Genomic DNA, 16,861 nt, shown 5'->3' with positions numbered 1-16,861 from the left:
TTCTTGTATCCCAACAATGTAATGTCGTGTATTCCAACTATGCAAGATCTAAGAGCACGATGATGATTGGGCATATATCGGAAAACGCAAATATGATAATAATTAATATTGTCTATCACTATCAGAGTCCAGCTAAAAACAACTCGCTCCTGCTGATCATGTTGAACGTTTCAGCTTTCGTGACCCGGTAGTTGACCAAGTGCATCCGGATGTTATGTCGTCCAACAAAAATGGCGGTGTAAATACTGTTTCAAATCAGGTTTCGAATGAGAGAAAATTAATGCAGAACTATCAACGTTTAATTCCTATCTGTACTCATGGCTGGTTTACCTCCGGGAGACCCACAGCTGGTCTCTATGATCGTTAATCACTTAAAAACTCAAGGTCTTTTTGATCAGTTCAGGAGAGACTGCTTAGCCGACGTAGATACAAAGGTAAGCTTGCTAACTTGAAGTGTCTGTTGTTAACGTTAACTTGTAACAATGGGGGTCGATAGTGGTCAACCTTTTGTAGTAAATAGCATCAATACGTTTATTTTATTTTTTTTAATCTTTTTTACCTAGGCCTGACAGCTTAATGTAAGACGAGAAGCAAGTTAATGATAACCGACCTATCGACATAACATAAAGCTAACCTTGGTAACGGAATATTACCAGACCAATATTAATAAAGCGAGAAATAAGCAGCTGTCGTGTGCAGTTCTAATTGAGCACTCCAATTTCACGGAAAAATGTTGAATGTGAAATAACCACGTTTTCACTTTTCAAAGCTTGGTTCAGCTTGGTTGATGTTTAACAATGCGTATCCTTTAACTTTGCTAGAGTTTTCAAATGACGTTAACGTGACATTAAGTTTATGTGCACATATTTTCAGCCTGCTTATTTGAACCTGAGACAACGCGTGGACAACTTTGTATCAAATCACCTCTCGAACCACACATGGAGTCCTCATCTAAACAAGAACCAACTGCGAAACAACATCAGACAATTAGTACTGCAGTAAGTTACTAACAGCCCACACACAGACTATTCTTGATAGTGGAGACTGAGAGAAAGTGGAATAGAACATTATGTCCAATATGTGTTTTAATGTTCTGCATTCTCATTAGTAGGTCACTTGATACTAAAAGTATGATTCTATGTAATGACTGTATGATATCTGTACTGTCCCTGTGTATATCTCTGTGTGACTGTGTTTAGAGATAAGCAGGAATATTATGACTTTGCAGTGTTTCACTGTTCTGCATGGCTGCGTCAGTAGCTATCTGCTCCGGATTGCCAGGCTGCCACTAATCAGAGTCTGATTCAGTGTAGTCCACGTGATATGGGTTGACCAACGTCAGCCTGGAAGGATACTTAAACCCTAACTATTTCCTTGTCTAGTTAGAGCAGCTGATGGATCTTTAGGTGAAGTCATGCTGTCTCTCCCTTGATGCGCATCATTGTAAATAAAATCTGTTCCTGATTTTTCATACTATTGGTCTGACTGGGTCTCTATTAAATCTATGGTATCAAAATTACCATCAAGACTAATTAATATTGTGGACAAGTGCTCTACAAATACTTTGTAGAGCATTTGTCCATAATATTGATCAATAGTCTCCACTATTTTTTTTATGTTTTAAACATAGGTTTACATTACTATGTTTACAAATAGTAATGTAAACATTTGATCAACTCATCCTAGATCCCACAGCAAGCTCTCACCATGCTCTGTTCCTCTGTGTGTTCAGGTCTGGAATGCTCGAACAGGGAGTGGATAGGATTGTGGCTCAAGTGGTGGATCCAAAAATCCACCACATTTTCAGGCCACAGGTCGAAAAGGTGGTCCGAGAGTTTTTATCCCCAGGAAGCCATGAAGAGGAACCCTCTGCATATTACCCTCCAGGGGAAGAGCGACAAGCCTTCCACCTTCCACCATCAGGTAAGAAGACTGTGGATCTGAACCTGAGCAACTGATCAATGGCCAGTCTTTCCTATTGCAGGGGCCCAGTTGCTGCTATAGCACCTCTTTATGATATAGTTAAATTTCTAGACCTAGGCCTATTTTGATAGCTTGCTTTTTAATGAGGGAGTTGCTTCACCAATGATATAGTATAACATTTAGGATCACTGAGCTAAATGAAATGTTGCTCATAATTGGTTTTTGTTTCCCTCAGCTATGATGTCTGCACCGGGCACTAGTACAAATGCCATGTCTATCCTGGACACCATCAGCTCCCTGAACCAGGAGGCAAGTATCCGTGCTGGCGGGGAGAGGGGACTGAAGGCGACAGCAGAGGACCTGGCGGCAGAGGAGGCTGTGCTTAGGGCTGCGGAGGATGCAGCGTTTAAGGCCGCAGAGGAGGCCATGCTGAATGGCAGCACCGGGGAACAAGACATGAGCCTCGTGGAGGAGGACGAGGAGGCCGAAGCGGCGGAGAAGCAGCCTGAAGAGGGCGAGAAGGCAGCGGATATGTCCAGCACCGAGATAAAGATGGAGGATGTGAGCGAAGAGATGGACATAGACGGAGAGTCGGAGGGCGAGGACGTGAATGGGGAAGAGGAGGTGAAAGGAGAGCAGGTTGAAGAGGAAAAGGATGTTAAAGAGGAGGAGGGCAAGGACAAAAATATGAGCAAATCACCTGCTCAGACTGCAGAGGAGGCTCTGAGCAAGGAGCAAGACCCTAGCAAGACCATTAATGAGAAACAGCGCATCCGACAGAAAGCCAGAGAAAGACTTAAAGAAGGTAGGATTCCTGCTGTGCATTGGTGTGGACTGCTTAGTGATTTCTTCAGTGTATTGTTACAAGGATACAAGGATACAAGGAAGTTTATTGTCACATGCATATAGTTACTGGAAGTAAGAAATGCAGTGAAATTATGTCTGGTGTCAGCCTATTTGTGCATTAATGGGGGGGGGGGGTAAAAAGTGCAGTAGAAGAGGGGTTTAGTAGATTAAGTGGCAAGGGCTGCATAAAAAAGGTGGGGGAGGATTGGGATTGGGTGGGGGGCACCAACAAGGAGCACCCAAGAGCAACTGACATTGTTGATACTGATTGTGAATGGAGGAGCATGACCGTATACTACCTGCTGTTTTAACATAAATAGAGGCCGCGTAAGAGGCATTCATGTTTTGTTTTTTTTACTGTATTAGTTCATTTAGGGATGTAACGGTATGAAAATTTAACCTCAACCTCAAAATTATCATTGTTATTATTCGCTATTATCGCGGTATTTTTAAAAGTGTATTCAATTTGTTCAGAAAGCACTGATAGGCCTACACAATAGTTGAAATAGTTTCAAAAAGTGTGACCGTGTTTATTATATTACAAAAATGTAGGAAAAAAAACCTTATCAAAAGTGCAACTCTTAACCAGGGATGCTGGAACTCATTTTCACCTGGGAGTGTTTATAGAGGGGGTGCTGGGGGTAAAAAATATTGTTACTGGGTAGATGTGATTCCATTATTCTGGTGCGTTTTAAGGTGGTCTATTGCTGCTGAAGAAGGGCATACCGGTATTTTTGTTCACATTCATAGGCTGATTGCACTAGCGAACCTGGCTGAGCTGAGCATTCTTAATTCATAGCATAATGTTACCGTGGCATTGTGTCTTGTCCCGTTCACTTTTTCCTTGGTCATGTTTAATTGGTTATGTGTTTATAGCTTAACTTACCCTACCATGACTGAGTTTGCTATTTCGTTATTTGGATCCAATGAGTGAGACCCAGTAAGTGTTCAAAATAAAACTTTAGGCTACGGTATTCTTCTGATAATGTGAGTGGAATGGATAGTGGCTACATGATATATCACACGTTTTGCGGTGAAAATGTTCCGCCTTTTAAAAGCAGGTGTAGCCTAATCTGAATCACGGTTAAATCCATTAATTAGACAACAGAATCAGTAGGGGTACTAGTTTTGTTTTATTGTACCAGGCAGGGCTGTCAAAAGCAGGCTCGGATGATGCTGGGGCAATCAACTGTGATAATTATGATATTTGAAATGAAAACAGTAATTGTTATCGTCAACATTTCTATCGTGGTTCAGGTTTACCATTATACTGGTAATCGTTACACCCTAAGTTCATATAATTAAATTACACATTATTTAATTAGTTAAATTCATCACACAGGAATAAGTTCTGTTTTAGGGGCTTGTTCATCATCAACATGCATGTAATTACCCCTTAGTCCCTGTGCCCCGATACTGAGAGATGCTTCCTTAAGAAAATCAAATGGTTTCTGTGAGTGTCTGACCATGCATCTTTTTTCTAGAATATTCTCTGGAGGATTCCGATCTGGAGGGCCTGAGTGACATCACAGTGAGCTCTGTCCACACCAGTGACCTTTCTTCATTTGAGGGCGAGAGTGATGATGAGCCACAACCGTCCGATTCTACCGAGGAGGGCGAGATCACATCAGAAGGTCATCTGTTTACATGCACTCTTGTAACAATGAATAATATTGATAGAATGCTGACAGTTATTAGCACTTTTTTGTTCTTTGTGTCATTGACCTCGCTGCTTACATTAACAAGCCTTTGGAAATGTATTATCTTATTGTAGACAATTAATCACTTCAAATATTTTATATTTTTTATAAAAATCATTGTCAGGGGACAAGTCCCAAAAGGCAAAAAAACATTTGCACACCTTGTACGGACAGATGCATTGGAGAAGACCAAAGGTCACCAGTGTAGTAAAGACAGGGAGACAAGTCCCAGAAGTTGACATTTAACCTTTTTTCTGTGTGTGTGTGTGATGCACAGATGAGAAGGTAGAGAATAAAGAGAAAGACGACACTGAAGACGGCGAGGAGAACAAGGAGCGCAAGCCTGGGGCCCGTCGCCAGGGCTACGTGCACAAACCCTTCCTCTACTCTCGTTACTATAGCGACTCCGATGATGAGGTCACTGTTGAGCAACGTCGGCGGTCTGCAGTAAGTGTAAACAGCATCCCTCGGCTGTTATTATTGAGTTTCTCACGTCACATCCACTTACGACTCATCATATCATAGAAATGTGTATTCATTCCAAACATTTATATTATTGATGGAAAAATGGCCTCTTTTCCCACATATAATGTCCATGACTTTGTCCGTAGGCCAAAGACAAAGAAGAGAGGCTGCTGAAACGACAGCAGAACCGTGAACGCTTAGAGGAGAAGAGGAGGAGTAAACAGTCTCAGATGGAGGAGCCAGGTACAGCATTCAAACGACATCTTTCCTCTCCAAATCTCTGTGCTATTCACGCTCTAGGACATGTTAGAAGATGTGTTAGTCTATCGCCTCTAAATGCAGATTTGTGCATACTTATTCCACTTGATACATTTTGTAATGGCATTTCCTTGTGTGGAGAGTTTCTTTTGATGTCTTGTGAAGTGTCTCATGACTTGTCGCTGTGTATGCACTTAATGCCACGCGTCCCCTGAAGATCTGAACGTTCTGTCATTAATCTCATGCAGATGAAAGGAAGGCAGTGGATGACACACCGAGACCCAGGGCCAAAGAGGCTTGCAAGGAGAAGAAAGTGCTGGAGAAGAAAGTGGCCCTCAGCCGGAAACGAAAGAGAGACTCAAGGTGGGTCTGTGTGCTGTTTAGTGTAGGGTTTTATGATGTGTCTACAGACCTTTAGGTGCGCTCTTGGCTATGATTGTTTGCCTGCGTAAGTGATGCCCAACTGGTCATGTTTATCTGTTTAGGAAGGAGGGTGATGCTGGACACAAAAAGAAGGGGGACACAGAAGGGGATGCCATGAGAAGAGATGTAAGGATTGTCCTCTGTCATGCTAACTTGTTGATTTTGTGGTCTTTTCTATTGTCATTTTACTCTCAGTTATTTGTTGTTGTTTTATTCACTTTGGATAGAAGTGTTTGCTAGATGAGTAAACTTATGAGTACATTTTCTTGCAGGACTCTCAGAAGGCGGGCATCTCAAAGAGCCTGTCCTCAAAGTCCATGAGGAAGACCTCTGAGTCGTCTGTGTTGGAGGAGGTCCACAGGAGGAAGAGCGTTAGTGTCTCAGAGGAACCCAGTGAGCCCAGGAAAGTGGTGGACAAAAACCGAACACATTCCTTCATTCTGGACCTGGAGCAGGGGTCCGAGGAGCTGCTCCGACAGAGGACCTCGGGCAAGTTTGACCGGCATTCGCGCAAAGACCAGCACCTCAAGGACCGCAAAGAAAAGGAAAGGGACCGTAGCATGTCCGACGAATCCGCCAAACTCAAGCAGAAGGCCGAGAAGAAAGCAGAGATGCACGGTGACGAGAGCTCACAGAAGGAGGGGGCCGAGGTGAAGGCCACCGCTGAGGACAAAGGGGAAAAGAAGAGCTCAAAATTGAAGGTGGAAAAGAAGACTTTGTCTGTTGGCAGGGAGGCGAGGTCCTCTGTGTCCGAGGGGTCCGCGGTCGAGGAAGGGCACAGAGACTCCGGGCCAAAGAAAACTAAAGCCTCAATGACGGAGGCCCTGAAAGACAAAGAGAAGGACAAAGAAAGGACCAAAGGAGAGAAGGCGGCTGGTAAAAGCGATCCCCGACAGCCTCTTTCTCATCCCGATTCCACGGGATCCTCGGAGGAGAGGTCGGATCTGGAGCAGGGGTCGGAGGGGAACAGGAAGAAGGACAAGCTCATAAAGGAGGTGCTCAAGCGATCCAAGAGTTTGTCCGAGGTGAAACACGCCGAGAAGCACAGGTCCAGGCACGACAGCAAAGACTCGGACAAGGACAAGGTAAAAGGAGCTTACAGCTCGCCCGAACGACCGCATCTGTCCAAGTCCATCTCTGAGAGTGATGGAGAAGCTCGGCGCGGCAGAGATGTGGAGCCTGGGTCAAAGGGGAAGATGTCCGAGAAGTCAAGGTCCAAGTCGAGAGAGGAGCCGAAATCTCCGATACTGTTCAAACCGGACAAGAAAGTTTCCAGTCAAGATGCTAAGAGCAAAGGCGCTGCTTCAGCCAGTAAAGCGGACTCAACGAAGGAGAAAAAGAAAGATGGGAGCTCAAAAGAGGAGAAGAAACCCTCTGAGGAATATTCCTCTGACAAGTCACAGGAGACCAAGGGCACGAGGAAGGCGAGCGAGAAGAAGGCCAAAGATCCCGAGAAGAAGGGAGAAGCCCAAGGAGAGAGAAGAGGCATATCGATGGCTTCCCCTCTTTCGCCAACCACTCCTGAGGCCCCCGTTGCAGAGACGGTCTCTCAGCCCAAAGAGTCGAGTCTGGAGGCAGCGCCCGTTGCGGCTGCAGATCATCACACAGCCGTCGTTTCTGTCGATGTTTCTGATGATGCTTTTGATGCCCTGAGTGACATCACCCCAGAGCCCAAAGGGGAGGATCTAGCTGCGCGGCTGGCCGAATGTGAGGAGCAGCAGGAGGAGGTGAAGGAAGAGCCCAGGCCACTGCCGGCCGAGGCCGACGCCCTGCTGAGCCTGATGGAGGTGTGCAGCTCGGCGGAGAGAAGGGTTGTGACGGAAACGGAGCCGATACAGGAAGTGATCCCGAGTGCAGGCCTGTCGCTGCAGGACGCGGACATGAAGATGAAGGAAGCAGCCCTCACCCTGCTCTCCATGGACCCTGACATGACGCTGTCGCCCAGTTTGATTGACAGTCACATGGTCTCCGTCGCCACGGAAGCAGTCACTCCTGCTGAAGAAGAAGTCACGCCTTCCCTTGAGTCGGCTGCTGAGGAGTCAGTAGTGGATACCTCTGGAGGTGTTCAGGGAGCTGAAAGTGTCCAACCATCACAGGAAACGCCTGCAGACCAACACACTCCTGGTGAAGGTACCGTGATCCGTCAAAGGCATCAGTTTTCATACCTCATTCAAGTCCTCACTCATTGAAAGTCTGTTGTGTTTTTGCATGTTAAATTGAATAACCTTTGTGATTTGCAGATGTTTCTGACAGTGCAGCAGCCCTGGTGGAGTCTCCTGTAGTAACTCAAGAAGAGGTCATGCTGAAAGTGAGGACAATGTCTCAATGTTCTACTACATTTATCCTACCTCTTCTAATCTCTCTCATTACACGGCTCTTCAGAGTGCTGCAGAATGCTCCATTCACATGAATGGGCCTTCCCAATGTTCAGAGCTCTGTTAAACTATATAATGACCGCTGCAAAGTATATAATGACCCCTGTCAATGGCAATGGGTTTTGTGCTTTTGATTCACGTCTTTCACTCCATCCATCCATGTCTTTCATATCATTCACTCCATCCATTCGCTTATTGCTATGGAATTGAATTGAAAGTGAAAGTCAGCAAGTAAGACGTTGCCATGCAACACCTGAAACTGTCAAGTTCTATTTGTGTGGCAAACTATTTGTTTTCTCAGCGGAAGTCACAAAACGGTAACAAAATAATTTTAAAAGACCCATTGTGTGAAGTTTCTTTTCTCGTTTTGGCAAGTAGCCGTATAATAAGCGGGAGAATGTATTGTCCGCAGAAACAAGTCACTGTTCGCCCTGTCAGAACTTATTTTCTGATGATGACTGGCGGACAACACATTATCCCTTACATATTGATCTCCTGTCACTGTTGTGTGTATTTATGTGGTGTGTGGTGGTGTATAATACAGGATGCAACCCATCTCCTGTCACTGCTGTGTATTTATGTGGTGTTGTATAATACAGGATGCCCCAGCTGAGAAGTCCAGCGAGGAAGAAAAGCCTTGTGCTGCTACAGTGTCCACTGAACCCACAAATGTTACCTCACCATCTCAGAACATGGAGGGTGTGTTTCTTATCTTTTTTTAGGGATATTAAATACCAGTAATTTCCCAACTATTAGCCGTGGTTTATACATTGATTTTGCAAAATTTCTTCAGCTATGAGGTTAATACACGGAGGCAGTTAATATGGTATTAATATGGTCTTATTTTTTTAACTTGCATAAAACACTGTCCTGTGGTTTATACAAAATGCGGCTAATACACAGGAAATTACTGTATTTATAAGAAATATATTTAAAGAATATTTATATCCCTTATATTATATTCAAGGGATAATTGCAGGCAGTGTCTACTATTCAAATCTACCAATCAACTCCATCAAGAATTCTGTGTTTGTATTGTCATGCCTTTCTGTCACATTTCTAATTAACCACATATATTTTTTTCTTTGTTCACAGTAGATAATTTGGCTGATCAGAAGGACCAAGAGTCCCAGGCTCCCTCAGTTGTGAGTAAAGACATTTTGACTAAACGTTTGGAGAGATTACCTCAAAAACGCCACTACGCTCATGTATTTAGTCAAAATGTAAAAGTAAAACTAACCTCATGTATTTATGTCTTTTTTTTTCGAAGGATGTGAAAAAAGAGGAAACCAAATTAAGAGGTAGAGGCAGAAGGGTGTCCAGCCAGACCTTGGCCTCTCCGTCGGAGACCGGTGAGATCTGTGCACCTCAGTATCTTAGCGCTGTAGTGCCACAACAACCACTTTCTCCTCCTGCCACACTTTGGCTAATGCTTATAATGTTACAATGTCTGCACTCTTACCCTCTCGCTGAGGTCTCCACTGCACTGTAGCTTGAATGTTATTCTCTTTCTGTAAGTCGCTTTGGATAAAAGCGTCTGTTGGATGAATTAACGTAATGTAAACAAAGACGGGTCAAATGAAGCCCCTTTCATCTGATTATCCTCTACATCAAACCAGAACAAAGCTTTCGAATGGAGCTCTTCATGCACTATCAGGCACTGAGTGATGTGTCTTTCCTCCATTCTGTTCTGTGCCAAGGCTCAACCTCTACTGTGTCTGACGTTACTGAAGTTAGCCAGCCAGAGGCGAGTGAGACTGAAGGACCCTCCAGCTGTAAAGAAGGTACTCTACAAGCCATTAACAGAACAGCGGAACATGCTTACATTCCAGTGCTCTTTTCTTAGTTTGTATATGCTGTGTTGTTCCATGCTATAATGTCTGATTCTCTCTGCGATATCCTAGGAGAGGTTCCTCGTGTGTCTGCAGTGACCGAGGTATGGAGTGTTTTGGAGTGTCATTGCCATATTAAACGTGCTTGTATATAATGTGTATAATCTAGGCAGAGAGACTTTAGGGGCTGTAAAAGTACTGTTTATGTGTTCATAATGGGAGCGCTCTGTGCTGTTTCAATTGAGCAGACTGAAGAAGACCGGACACTAGATGACACCTCTAAACAGGAGGAAGCTTTACAGGACACAAGGATGCGAGATGACACCTCTAAACAGGAGGAAGCTTTACAGGACACAAGTAAGTCTGAAATGGTAGAGTGATCGTGTAAAGTGGAATTTGAAATGTCATCCTTGAAATGTCATCCTAATCCTTTTATTCCATACAATTCAATCAATATTTAACCAAACAGAATTAAACTGAATTGACTACATATTTTATTCATGGTTAATCTTTGTATTTAACGTGACTAATAACGAAATCTTGGACATTTGGACACTTTGCCACATTTCTGATTTGCAGACAATGGTTATCAAATAATCTAAGCTATCCAAGTCAGCCGTGGCCTACTGGTTAGCGCTTCGGACTTGTAACCGGAGGGTTGCTGGTTCGAACCCCGACCAGTAGGCACGGCTGAAGTGCCCTTGAGCAAGGCACCTAACCCCTCACAGCTCCCCGAGCGCCGTTGTTGTTGCAGGCAGCTCACTGCGCCGGGATTAGTGTGTGCTTCACCTCACTGTGTGTTGACTGTGTGCTGAGTGTGTTTCATTAATTCACGGATTGGGATAAATGCAGAGACCAAATGATCCTCACGGGATCAAAAGAGTGTATATACTTATATACTTATATGTATATATTCTTATACGTCAGTATTATTCTTTAACATGGAACATATAATGTGTTTGTCATTTAAAAATGTATTTCACTGTTGTAATGTGTGCCATTTAAAACCCCCTTGCATGAATGTAATTGTAGTTCTTAGTCATATGAACTGCATGAATGTAATTGTAGTTCTTAGTCATATGAACTGCATTTTGGTAAGTGTGGAGGTCAGAGTGTAAAGTTAAGTAGTGGAGACTCTGGTATGACCCTGGTTCATCTCTTGACCTGGCAGGTGTCGCACCCGATGAAACTCCTCAACAAGAGAAAGAACCAGAAGCTGTAAGTACTGATTCCTCAAGCAAGGAGAATGGAGTCCATGCAGCTTTTTATGATGGATGATCATTTATGCACTTATGCATAGTAGAATGACAAACTGGGTTTAGCATAGTAGTTGTTGGGACTGTTTCTCTATGAGCCATTTGATACATTCTCACTGGCGTTCCAGGAAATACCTGAGAAAGTGGAGGTGACGAGAGGAACTCGGAGAGGTCGTCAGGCCAGACTAGTCAAGCAGTCCAGTGAGTAGACGTGTGTGTGTGTGTGTGTGCTTTATTGTTGCTAATTTGATACCCCCCCCCATCCCACACACACACACCAACCTATCTGCTCTCTTGTTGCAGGCAGTGCCTCTCAGTCGGACGGTCAAGAGGAGGAGAGGGGATCGGATGTGTCAGAGATGGTACTTCATCTGTTCTGGCTTCCCTTAATCTACCTCACGCTGTGTTCCTCTCTCACCTTAGCTCCTGTCCTAACTCCCTTTCTCTCCTTTTCTCAGGATGAAAAATCCGAGGGCAGAGTGACCCGCAGAGGAAGAAGAAGTGCGGTGGCAGCAGCCAAGGACACCAGTAAGATTCATCTCCTTCTGACAACTCCTTATACTGGATTCGCCATTACAAAGCTTTTGTGACCGTGTTCATCCACGGCCACAGTTGGCTTGTGTTGGCTGTAGCCATGTCTGCTCAATAATCGATCTGTGGTTTGATAGGTAAAGCCAAGGCAGAGAAGGAGGTCACCACTGACCAGAGCTCTGAGCAACAGGTGGAGGTGAGGGTCACCAAACGCACTGTGAACGTGCAGTGCACATAGTACTGTCTCTGGACTGACTAGAATTGCTGCGACTAGTCGACGTAATCGACAAAGTTGACGCTGATAATTTGTTAACGTAAATATTTTTTTATCAACACGGCATTTACCAGTGAACTAAAACAAGATTTTGGATTTTTGGAGGAAAATGAATTGTTTAATTGTTTAGACTAGATATAAAATAGTCGTTAGTGGCAGTCCTAGGACTGACTGTCTCTTTGCTTGTCCTCACCTCTTTGCTCGTCTGTTGGTCTGTGCAGGACGCGGAGAGTGAGAAGGCCACCGAGCCTGAAGCTCCGCGCCGGGGACGCTCCTCTAAGGCCGCTGCCCAGTGTAAGTCCTCCTCAGCTGTTGAGTGTGTGGCCCAGGACAGGACTAAGTGTATTGTGTGTCTTGCTTCCGCCCCTCACTGATAATCTGGCGCGCGTCCTGATTTAAAGTCACATGTCCTGTTCTCCTCAACAGCCCCAGAGAGCCAGCAGGAGGAGCAAGGAGGAGAGGAGGGGCAGAAGGAGGTGGGTTTGTCCTCTCCTCCTGTGGAGATGATGGTCATTAGCAATGACTATACTCTATATAAGGTCATTGGTCATTAGCCTTTGATGTGGGACATGGGAATCATTTGACCTGCACTATAGATTAGATTCAACTTTATTGTCATTTAGCAGAGGACAGGTACAGAGCCAATGAAATGCAGTTTAGGCCTGGATGAGACTCATTCTAGTGTTTCTACCCGTTATTTATCTATTAGCTTTGTTTGTTTGTTTATTTGTGTTGTCCATCCAGACTGAGAAGGTTGAGGAGCCAACTGTGCGCAGAGGCAGGCGCTCGGGAGCCCAGGCGAAAGAAGTTGCCGCAGGTAAACACAAACCACTGCACCTCAGTCACTTAACACTGCAGGTAAACACAAACCACTGCACCTCAGTCACTGAACACCGCAGGTAAACACTGACCACTGCACATCAGGCACTTAACAGCGCAGGTAAACACAAACCACTGCACCTCAGGCACTTCTAACATGAGCCCCAGCAGCATAGTCATGGCACTGGCGGAGATCATTTACATTCCAGTAGACAGAGCTGCTGCACATTATGGATCTGCCATATGTATTTGTGTATGCGCCTTACCCGGGTGGAAAGGCTGCATTGTTTGTAAATGTGGACATCAAATAGTGAGTTACCCCTGTTACGCAGCATGTGCTCTCAACAGTCCAACAATGTGCAGATATAAGAAGGCCACATGTTGCCTAGTGTGCTTTATCTCCGTAAGACTTGCAGATATCTGTGTTTCTGTTTATGGCTGCTAGAAAACATAAACAGATAAAGAAGATAGACTTGTGTTATGCGTTAAGACCTGTACGGATGTAAGATTCTGTTTGACCACGGTTTCATTCAGTTCCACACAGTTTCTAAATGATCTATCATTCTGGAGGGTTTCTAGTGGCTAGATGTCTGTTTGCTTCCAGTGTAGTTTGAGATTGGAGTGCAGTGCGTCTGCTGTAAATCTGTAATGCATCTGCCCCCACAGGAAGGCCTGGTGGTCTGAAGAGGAAAAGGTCTGAAGAAACAGAGGATTCTGGAGAGGTGAGGGTTTTTTTTAACCTCTAAATGTCCTCTATTTTTTTTTTTTTTTTTTTTAGAGTATTTTACACAATTTTTCCATGTTGCAGGTCGCAACATTATGGTCTTTGTGATCACCAGGGCGGTATTCCAGAAAGGAGGTTTAACAAACACTGAGATAAACTCTAGGTTGTCTGAATCTGTGACAACTAAATCCGAGCTGTCGGTTTCAGAGTCGAAACCATGAGTGAATCTGGTGACACGAAGAGCACCTTATTTTTCAGAGGCGGAGCAGCAAGTTCTCCTCGAGGTTTACGAGGAGGAGAGAGCTGTAATAACAAAAAAGAGCCAAACTTATGTGTCTACCAAGGAACGAGAGCATGTTTGGCATTGAATAGCCTAACTGACCTTTGTTCAAGTTTATTAAAGATTCCACTGAAAAACGGAAGCGCCTTCGCAAAAACTCGTTTGAATAAGACAGGATATCATGTTGTGGTCTTATCACCCTCTCGCGGTAAATAGCATGGATGATTTATGCTTCTATATCAATCGGACCTTCCTCAAAAAGAAACGCCACTGTGCGACAAAAAGTGCACTTAAATACCCAAACATAACCTACCCCCTACCAGGATCAGAGCCTATGTTACCATAGCCTGACCATTTTGGAATTGAAAACTGATGTTTACCGCTCTGGGTTAAGCCAGTAAACCCGCTTTCTGGAATACCCCCCTGAGCTACTTCAGTCCTAGTAAACATGATGACTTTTGTGAGGTAGAGAATAATTTTTAGCAAAGGTAGTTTCTCTTCTCTTGCTCTCTAGCACCCTCTTGTGGACAAGTCGCCCATTTCATATGATTATTTCAGGTCAACTTCACAACAACCAAATCACTAGTGTTCCTGGCATGATTGTGGTTCACCCAGCCCATTTGTTTCAATGCTTTTTCCAACAAGAGACGATAGATAGATAGATAGATAGATAGATACTTTATTGATCCCCAGGGGAAATTCAAGTACATGTGATCCCCTATTGTAAGAGAGACGATGTGTTTGTGTGTTTGCAGGAGGTGCCTGCTGAGGAGAAGAGTTCAGAAGGAACAGAGTCGTCCTCAGGCCAGGCCCCCCAGGAGAGCACTGGTGAGACTTGAGTCTTGTGATGTCTGCATTTCACTGGGTTCACCGTCCTCGCTATTCAGACGTGCCTTCATCTGTCGTTGTCTGTGTCCTGCTGTCCCTATCTCTCTCTTCCTATTTCTAACCTGCCTGTTTTTTTGTTGTTTGTTTGTTTTTGTCTTTTCTCAGCATTGAGTCAGTCTGAAGAGCCCGAGGAGGAGAAGCAGGAGAGCTCGGCAGAAATGAAATCTGATAATGTGAGTTTGACTCAGAGCTAACCCTTCATCTCTTGGTTAGAAATGTACCCCTATATCTTTGGCACAGACCTGAGAATTCTCAGTAAACACATAGCACTGTGGGTGATGCACTTTTCCTGTGTTCTGTTTCTCTCTAAAGACACATTATTTATATTTAGACACATTATATTTAATAGTGGCATTGGTCATTAATGTTTTGTCTCATTTGAGCTTAGATCTGTCCACTGTAGTTAATTGGCGCAGCTGAGTGGTAGTGTTTGGTGTCCACACAGGGAGAGGAGTCCGACAAGCCCCAGAAGAAGACCCCTCGTAGGGGAAGGCCACCCAAAGCAGCAGCAGCAGCAGCAGCAGCAGCAGCAAGCGTCGACTCCACGGAAGACGCGGGTGCTCAATGCAGTAGTTTGCATATTTGTTTGTTGATTTGTTTGTTTGACTGGAGCGGTGCAACGGCCTGTGTGTTTCATCTACATGTGTCCTTGAAGCCACTTCAGCTGACCGCTTTGTGTTTCCCCCTGCAGACAAACCAACGCCAACGCCGGACAAAAAAGCCAAGAAGGGGGAGGAGCAGGAGGGAGAGCAGAAAGAGGAGGATGAAGAAGAAGAGGAAGATGGAGGAGGAGAAGAGGAGGCAGAGGCCAAGCCCAGAGCCACGCGCTCTGCAGCCCGTCTGGAGGCGGAGAAGTGAGTCCGACTGGCTGACCATGGGCAACTGCATCTCCGTCGGTCACATGTGTTTACCTTCATAGAAGTGTTGTGTTTCGTTATTTATGCTTTATTGTGTGTGTGTGTGTGTGTGTGTGTGTGTGTGTGTGTGTGTGTGTGTGTGTGTGTGTGTGTGTGTGTGTGTGTGTGTGTGTGTGATTTGTCACAGGAATAAGCCCAGTAAGCCCTCCACTCGAGCTCTGAGCAAGGTGAAGGAGGATAGCACCCCCAACACACGGTATGTCGATATAACAAGCGTTCGTGTTTGTGTGGGTGTTTGTTTATTTAATGTTATTATAGTTTTATGTGGTGTGTGTGTGTGGTTGGGGGCAGGGGGTGATGGGCAATACACACTGAACACCCCTATTCAGGCGGCAAATGTTAAGTGTTTCCGTTTCTTTTTGTAGTGGCGCGAAAGGGCAGACAACGGCAGCAGCCAAGGGTGGACGCAAACGGGAAGCCAGTCCTCCAGCTCCACGCACCCGAGGAGCACAGAAACCAGAGGAGCCCCCTGCCAAACGCACCAAGAGATGAAGTGACCTGTGCCAAGCTACAGTAGAGCCAAGGACCCATACACCTGCACATGTCCTCTGAAGACATACATTAATTGCTTTTTTAAAAAAATCATTCACCTTTTGTAAATAGTTATTTTTTATTAGATACTTACCCCTGTGAATGATCCGCAGGCCTGTATGGAAGAGGAGAATGAAAGCAGCGTTCCATGGTTAGACTAGGCTTGCACTAACAGCAGTTAAATGTACTCCTGCCTCGTTATAGTTCCTGTCAAAACAGTTCCCCAGGACTGAGGCTGACCCTGATGTGACCCTGATAGAGGCATATCTTCATCAGAGTGGGGAGAGAGAATCACACCAAGTGCCATGAGCCAGACAGGAGTCTCACTCTGCTTATTGGGAATTACTGTGTTGAAGTGTTTTTAGTGTCATCAATCCAAGACAGGACATGGCAACTACGGCGCGTGTGATGCCGCATTCTTTGGTAATCCTAACAATGTAGTGAAGATCTTGTAATATACAGAGCAAGTCTTAACAAAAAAAACTACCATGTCTGTTTTGACTAGTGTTCCGAGAAAAGAAAACAATCAATTTTTCTTCCAAGTGCTTTTAAAATGTTCTTTTTATCCATTATTCCATCTTGTCATGTTTGACTTGCATATATTCATTCTGTGAATGTAAAAAAAGAATGTAAGCTTTTTCCTTCCGTGTAAAGTTTAGATGTACGATTCTGTGGGTGTTGTTTGGTTTGCGTTTCTGTACGTATTTGAATGGTTTCTGTACGTATTTAAATGGTTTTTGTATTTGAACTTCAGCATTGCTGTACACAGGTGCTGCTGCTCCACATCAGTGTTCTTCACAATAAAATCCCCTGTTTGTA

General features: G+C 44.5%; 1 protein-coding gene across 3 annotated transcripts; it reads left to right on the top strand.

Moving 5' to 3' along the window:
• Positions 1 to 201: 201 nt before the first annotated feature.
• On the top strand, positions 202 to 16,861 carry bod1l1 (biorientation of chromosomes in cell division 1-like 1). 3 transcript variants are annotated; one of them, XM_042061661.1, is made up of 32 exons: positions 202 to 434; positions 874 to 998; positions 1,733 to 1,923; positions 2,159 to 2,728; positions 4,254 to 4,403; positions 4,747 to 4,916; positions 5,081 to 5,177; positions 5,441 to 5,555; positions 5,678 to 5,741; positions 5,888 to 7,745; positions 7,856 to 7,923; positions 8,590 to 8,689; positions 9,089 to 9,135; positions 9,261 to 9,342; positions 9,691 to 9,774; positions 9,895 to 9,926; positions 10,071 to 10,179; positions 10,994 to 11,040; positions 11,207 to 11,279; positions 11,382 to 11,440; positions 11,537 to 11,606; positions 11,747 to 11,805; positions 12,105 to 12,177; positions 12,310 to 12,359; positions 12,628 to 12,700; positions 13,369 to 13,424; positions 14,462 to 14,534; positions 14,700 to 14,767; positions 15,040 to 15,163; positions 15,286 to 15,448; positions 15,639 to 15,707; positions 15,877 to 16,861. In XM_042061661.1, exons 1-32 carry the CDS (start codon positions 318 to 320, stop codon positions 16,001 to 16,003), a joined length of 5,163 nt encoding a protein of 1,720 aa, XP_041917595.1. In that variant the 5' UTR covers positions 202 to 317; the 3' UTR covers positions 16,004 to 16,861. The 3 variants fall into 3 exon arrangements, with proteins under 3 accessions (XP_041917595.1, XP_041917596.1, XP_041917594.1); XM_042061662.1 differs by having other exon boundaries at positions 9,086 to 9,135; positions 15,040 to 15,151; XM_042061660.1 differs by having other exon boundaries at positions 9,086 to 9,135.

The sequence above is a fragment of the Alosa sapidissima genome, chromosome 14 (genome assembly GCF_018492685.1).
Source record: "Alosa sapidissima isolate fAloSap1 chromosome 14, fAloSap1.pri, whole genome shotgun sequence".
Classification (NCBI taxonomy): domain Eukaryota; kingdom Metazoa; phylum Chordata; class Actinopteri; order Clupeiformes; family Clupeidae; genus Alosa; species Alosa sapidissima.
Note: the sequence above shows the minus strand (reverse complement) of the source record. Positions and strands in the feature narration are given on the sequence as shown.

Bases quoted from the DNA above. Each gene is read 5' to 3' on its own strand.
- bod1l1 (XM_042061660.1), top strand. From the start codon at position 318: ATGGCTGGTTTACCTCCGGGAGACCCACAGCTGGTCTCTATGATCGTT. The intron at 9,775-9,894 runs GTACTCTACAAG...GCGATATCCTAG, and splicing joins ACCCTCCAGCTGTAAAGAAG to GAGAGGTTCCTCGTGTGTCT. The intron at 11,607-11,746 runs GTAAGATTCATC...GTGGTTTGATAG, and splicing joins GGCAGCAGCCAAGGACACCA to GTAAAGCCAAGGCAGAGAAG.